General features: G+C 33.6%; 1 protein-coding gene across 3 annotated transcripts; it reads right to left on the bottom strand.

Annotated features, from left to right (window-relative positions):
• Nucleotides 1-3074: 3074 nt before the first annotated feature.
• Nucleotides 3075-6488, bottom strand: PEX14 (peroxin 14). Of its 3 annotated transcripts, none has more exons than XM_079044502.1 (11): nt 6355-6488; nt 6179-6233; nt 5682-5917; nt 5375-5593; nt 5099-5294; nt 4688-4777; nt 4478-4527; nt 4242-4364; nt 4101-4145; nt 3957-4025; nt 3075-3821 (listed from the first exon to the last, which is right to left on the bottom strand). In XM_079044502.1, the coding sequence occupies exons 2-11, from the start codon at nt 6222-6224 to the stop codon at nt 3315-3317; spliced, it is 1581 nt and encodes a 526-aa protein (XP_078900628.1). In that variant the 5' UTR covers nt 6225-6233; nt 6355-6488; the 3' UTR covers nt 3075-3314. The 3 variants fall into 3 exon arrangements, with proteins under 3 accessions (XP_078900628.1, XP_078900627.1, XP_078900629.1); XM_079044501.1 differs by having other exon boundaries at nt 6179-6248; nt 6355-6485; XM_079044503.1 differs by lacking the exon at nt 3957-4025 and having other exon boundaries at nt 6179-6248; nt 6355-6485.
• Between the last annotated feature and the right edge of the window lie 443 nt (nt 6489-6931).

Genomic DNA, 6931 nt, shown 5'->3' with positions numbered 1-6931 from the left:
ATATATTCTATTTATATATGAATAAAACGTGTATTAGTTGCCGTCATATTTTATATTCATATATGAATAAAACATTTATCAGATTTTTGTTACAGTTAATTTGTTATTCATATATGAATAAGTAGTATAAATGATACTTAAACTGTAAAAAAAATTAATTATATATTTTTATTCATAAGTGATTAACAAATGTACTGTAGCAAAAAATTAATGCATTTTTATTCACTTATGAATAACGATAGCTGAAAATATAAAAAAAACAAATTTTATTTTATCTTAAAACTATATCAATATGGATGTCTAGAGAATAAAAAATCATGATTTTTGGTATATTTAAAATCATTTTTCGATAAAAATAGTTTCTTAAAAATTAAAAAAACGAAAAAAAAACTATGTTTTTGTATATATATTAAGGTAATGATTAGCATAATTTAAGAATACATGTTTTGTTGGAAAACACATGTGTATTTTCTTTCCAATTTCCGTTGGTACGACGGAGGCTTTTGCGGCAAAAATAAATGAGTGGCTGATAATGATTCCCCATTCTCAACATTTTTTATTTTTTCAATTGAACTTACATATCTCTCTCTCTCTCTCTCTCTCTCTCTCTATATATATATATATATATATATATATATATATATATATATATATATATATATATATATATATATATATATATATATATATATATATATATATATAACGATCCCCTTCCTCCCTTGCAGGGTCCTAGTGTAACGTTCCGAATTTTTTATATGTTTTTATTTAACTATTTAAAAATAAAAAATACCCTAGATGTAACTAATTAATAAATTCATGGAATTTATTTATGGAAACTTGATTTGTTTATTTTATGGTGTGTAGGGGTTGTTTGGTGACATTGGAACTTGTTTTGTGAAGATTAGTGGAATAAGGGTTGTTTTTGCCAAGTAAGGAAAAGATGTGCATGTGTCCACGTGTTATGTGAAAATGACGGGAGAGATGGCCTTGTCTCATTTGGTTAAGTACTTAATTGGTTAAGAGAAGGAAAAACCCAAGTTGTAAATCTATGCAAAAACTTACCAATCCGTTCCTTTTGTGTAAAAATCATATATAATTCTAGGAAAATCATTTAAACCTAAATCCAGTGCCCAAAGCTCACAAATTGAGTCTAGTTACTTTCCACCAAATTTCATAATCTGATTCCATTCCTAGGTATGGTGGAATTGGCCATCTTTGTAGGCTGGTCCGGAATTGACAACTTGGATAGGTAATTTTCAATAAATCACCATAAATTATAGAAAAATAATTAGACTTTGTGTAATATATCTCTGGAAAGGTATTGAGCTGAATTTTATGAATATGAGATAATAATTTGGACTTAATGTGTTTAAGGGAAAACAGATCTTGAGCAGTCTGTAGTTTTGGTGTTAAAAGCTGAAAATGAACCTAAGGACTAACTAGTTGAATTAATGGCTAAGGGTTGCTTATTAATGATCTATAACACTTCTGTAGGGGAAAGGAGGTTCCTTGATTTCATTAGAGCTTTTGTGTTTGCCTGTTGTGATCTACATTTGGTTCGAGGTGTGTTTTTCACTACGTTACATTGATATGTATGTCTTTGCATGAGATCGTGTGATATATTTGATTGTATAAGAATGGTACTAGGTTGTGTAGTGTCTAGTACGTGTATGCTATTGACATGTTTTGTGTGGATTGTACATGTGTTGGTGGGTGCTTAGTCTGAATGTGCTAAGGTGAGCTGGTAAGTATCGATCGATATATGACCTGAGTTGTGATGTGCCTTTTATGCTAGACTTTAGCTAGCAAGTGCCTTGTACTCTTTGTTTATCTAATTTGTACGCTTAGATTACAAGTGTATGGCATCTTGATATATGTGTGTGGCAGGTGTAAAGTACATATTACTGCTATATGTTGTTGTGATGGAATTCATTAAGTTTCGTGCTTACCTTTTTCCTATAAACAACTTTTCAAGAACTTCGGGTACTGCAAAAGGGAAAGACAAGATTTCCGAGAGTCACTGCCTATCGCATATCAGCTAGTCTAGATTAGTTGGTTTTTAACCTAGTGCATAGCTTATGTATCAATAAGGATGGTGAAAATCAATAAGGGCGGATGCTTTTTGGGAGCAAGTTCTGAAACACTGTAAACTGCGACTGTGGGTTCAAATCGTAACGCATCAAATTAACTCAAAAACCAAAAGATGAATACGCGTACGAGTGAAAAATCGATATCAATATTTTTAGGTCTACACAAAGTGAGTATCGCTAATTCTATAAAATGAAAGATTTTCCACACGAGACACCTTAGGATATTTTAAAGTTTCATGACAAATGGTTAAACGCTTATTTCTTAATCAGCACGACAAAATGGTTAAACGGCAAGTTGCAGAGCTTTAGAGATGTAAAATTTTAGTTTAAGATTTTAATTATCGTTCTAGTATTTTTATTGTCGTCTCAAATTTTAATTGTCGTTTTATGATTTTATTTTAGATGAAATATCGAGGTAACTTACATAATCTAGGTTGGATTGTACGGACATTTCACCCTTTAAAGCATGTAACATTTGTATTGCTAGCTACTTGCTAGTTTTTGTTTCGTTTTAATATATTGCTTTGGTGAAACCATCGATGCAAAAATGGTAAATTGATTTTTTTTTTATCAATTATATGATCATATTGTTATTGTTAAAATATGGTTAAATAATTTTTTTATCAATTATATGATCATATTGTTACTATGTTAACAATGTTATATATTCATTACTTAACAAGGATTAAAATATATATATTTTTTGTAAAAATGTTATTGCAATCATATGTTTTTCTTACTAATCATCCATGCTAGTTTATCGACGAAATCGACAATGATTAAAAAAAAAGTAATATGCATATCTAACTCATAAATATTTATTTAAATTTATAATAATTTCATATATAGAGTTCATATATGTTACACTTATGTCATATGTATAGTATCTCCATCTCAATCTCATGTTAAATCATTTATTGTTCATCTACTTTGGTATCAATAGCTTGTACTTTCCGACATAATTTTCAATGTCACTTAATATATAGTCAATGGGAAAAGAAATCAAATTGAATATCAACTTTCAATGTCACTAGTTGGATCCCAGGGGTAATTTGTGACAGTTAATTCAAATCGGAATAATTCGAATCATGAGGCATTAAGCACACTCACATGTGACTATTTCGTATCCAAGAGCACGTTATTTTTTTTTCATCAATAATATCATAATATGTAATGTAATTATCTTTAGTATATCACTAAGTATCAAACCAAGAAACATGTTCAGGCCTCATAATACGACCCTTCTTCCTCTCTCTGAATCTCACTTGTATTCATCCCCACCGAGCTGCTCCCCCCTGCACCACCATCTGCCGCCACCTCACCGCCCGATTCAGATATTTTTGTGATCCTCTGCAACTCATCTGTCACCTCAGTTGACCTAGCCAGAAACTGTTCATCTGTCAACTGCTGTCCTTGTTCCTTTTCAAAGGGTGATTTCTTCGGTTGCCTGATGGCGGCTGCCGCCTCAGCCATGGCTACAGGTGGCGCCTGAGGTGGGACCCACGCAGGCCGCTGAACAGGTCGCTCACTGTACCCAGTAGTCACCTTGTTCTCTTCACCTTCCACTTCAGAAATCTTCACATTCTTTTGTTGCCACCATGGCGCCCCACCACCTTCTCCATTAGCCTGATAGACAGATGTGGGCCCCGCTCCGTACTCGTTAAGCCCATTATTGCTATTTTCATAGATCGAGCTGCCACCCTGTGACTGTGACTGTGACTCCCAAGGCTAGTCGGTAGAAACATGAAAAGCAGTGTTAGTGGTAAAATATGTATACAAAACATAATTTTTTTTTATATTAAAAATAGTAAACTATGTATCATATTTATATATCATTTATGCTTTTTACAGATCAATGAAAACCTTAGGTTTTGGTGTTAAGCGAGGATTTGATACAGGTTGATCAGGGTTTGGTGGTTGATCATTGATTTCCTGAGCGAAATAAACATAAAGTAAACACTTCAAAACACACCCGGAAAAAAAAAATTAAAAAAAGATTCTACTTACTCGGATGTTGGGAGGCCTTTCGCCTCTTTGAATCATAGACATTATCTGCAAATCAAAGAAAAAAAGTTTTTTTTTTTTTTTTTAAGTAATGCTTGAGCATTCATGTATGTAGCATCTAGCAAGAAGACAAAAAAGTTACACCTCCATATAAGATTTAGGGTGGGAGGGTGTAGCAGAGGGGGGTTCCACTACAGATGCAGGTGGTGGTGACAAGGATCTAACTGACCGGGAGTCGTAATCTGTCCTGCCATTTGTGTATGGTGGCTGCAATATTCCAAAAAATAAAAATTAAACAAATGAAATATAACTTTAAAATGGGGTTTATAAATGTATAAGGCATAGAGGCATAGTCCAAATATGTCTCATATCTAACTCACCCTTGTGCTTGTGACTTGAACCTCTCGCCCTGGAATGTTGTTATTTTGTCCTGAAAAGTAGAAAGTTGCAACTAAGATATATATATATATATATATATATATATATATATATATATATATATATATATAGTATGATATGTAGGTTTCATAAGTTGTTAGAAAATGGAAAACTTTTAATATATATGTCCAAAAAAACAATTTATGGGTTACCTTCTAACTTCTTTATTGAGTTACTCATTGACTTCATTTCCTGGACTTGCACATCCAAAAGACTCAAAAGTTCCCCAAAGTATTTCTTCTCTGTAAACAGCAAAGATTATATCAGATACAATTATACAAACAACACAATTCTTATCAAAATTCCATGTTTGTGTGTTTGTACACATGGCAGATGACATGGTAAAAACCAATGCCACATCAGCATTATAAAGGTTTTTTGTTACAAAGCGGTGTATATTGGTAGAAAGATGCAAGTTGGTTGCTATTGAGGGTAAAAGATAAAGTATGTTGCATATATTGGTCAAAGAAGGTAATTAACTACATTGCTATTTGGCACATATTACCCTATAAGAAACATTAAAGTCAAAATGAAGAAAACTAAGATAAAGAAATGCAGGCTACCTTCAGTTTTTGAGGCCAGCATCTCCTGGCTAGCACGAGCCACATCAGATGCTGCTGCAGCTGCAGCTTTTGCAGCAGCAGCTGCTTCTTCAGCCAATGTCGGCTTTCTGTTTGTTTCATTGTCAAGGTCCTCTTTTTCATCTTCTTCATGTACAACTTTACGTATCCAAGATTTCAATCTAGGAACAACAGCATTCTAACACCATATACGGGTCAGCTAATAGCATAACAAAAATACGTGTCAGCTGTTAGCAATTGTCTACTGTTTGTTTTTACCTTAAAAACTACAGCAGTTCCAGCTCCTGATATAGCAAGAACTCCAACAGCAAGCAAAGCATGTGACCAATGAAACCTACTCCTCAAACTGGGAGCAGTTGCAGGTTGCAGTTGCAGAGACTGAGTTGGGGCTTGTGGTTGAATACTTGAGGTAGGCTGTGATGGGACACCTTGATTCACAACAGCTGGTTGAGTAGTTGAAATACCAGGGGATTCATCCTGCCATTTACAGTTTTACAATGTAAGGAATGAAAGGAACTGGAAAAGAAAACGAATGATCAAAGAAAAGTAGATAAAATTTTCTTACAGGGACACGACGAAATGATTCATCTATCTCCTCCTTTGTAAGGCCTTTCCTCTCAAGAAAAGATCTTCTATACATAACAGGAGATCCTTTAACCTTTGGGTGTGAAAGGAACTTTACAGCATTCTGCACTTGTTCTTCTCGTATCGGTTCTGTGTTTACGAATATTGATGGTTCCTTGGTAGCTCCTTTGTCGGCATCTTGTTGATCATTGGTCACTGGCTTTACAGCTTCCGGAACTGTGGTCATTGAGTCAAGTGTGCAAGGGGGAAGTCAAGTCAATTCACTTGAAACCAATCGGAAACTAGGTATTTAACATCAAATTTAAAGTTGATAATCAAATCAACTCAATACTTGATTCGATTTCTACTAATCAACCCAAAACACTATGATTAAAGTTCCCTTTAAGTATATCAACATAATTAAGCTTGAATATCGATAAAATTAAACTCGGATATACATAAAATATATACTATAGACTTGTACGTAGAGAAATAGACCTGGATTTTGGGGGTTCCCGTCAGTAGGGTTTGGAGGAGTTGCCATCTTCACACTCTGCACAATTAGAAACTTGAACAAAGGAAAAATAATAAGCCGATACACAAAAAGCTTCAGTCACTGCAACTTTAATGGCCGAAAAGGCTAGAATAAATGAATCAGAGGGATGAAAGCTTACCGAGGTACTGATGTCAGCGAAAGGATCAGGGGGAGGATGGTTTGCTCATCCCGACGCCAAACATTCATAATTTCTACCAAGCCCAGTACACTCCCAAGTAATTGCCACCAGGGTCATGTCATGTTTGATTATATGGTCCTTCAAGTTTTCACTGCTTCGCAGATTTAGTCCTCCGATTATTCGGGTAGGGGTGCAATGTTCAGTTTGTTTTTCACAAGGCAAGTGGCAAATAAGAACCAATCCTTTACATAATTTTCTTTTTATAATCGAATGAATGTTACGTGTCACATATATAGTGTAATAATGCAGAAAAAATATTAAAAGATAACTATATGATCAGCCCTTCATATGGACATTCTCCATATTCAAAGTTCAAACTAAAGATTATATGCATTGTATATGTTACTTGAAAGAAAAGAATATAAAGATATAACATATGTGTATATGTATATTAACATATGTGTATATGTATCTTGTCATATATGGGAATAATAAGTGTGTGTTCTTGAAAATCAAATTTTTGATCATTTTAAATATCAAATTACTGGTTATTTTGATCAATTGATTCATACTGTTT

The sequence above is a fragment of the Lactuca virosa genome, chromosome 4 (assembly GCF_052849685.1).
Source record: "Lactuca virosa cultivar CGN04683 chromosome 4, Lactuca_virosa_CGN04683_v6, whole genome shotgun sequence".
Classification (NCBI taxonomy): Eukaryota; Viridiplantae; Streptophyta; class Magnoliopsida; order Asterales; family Asteraceae; genus Lactuca; species Lactuca virosa.
The sequence above is the reverse complement of the archived record's forward strand: the minus strand, read 5'-3'. Positions and strand labels throughout refer to the sequence as shown.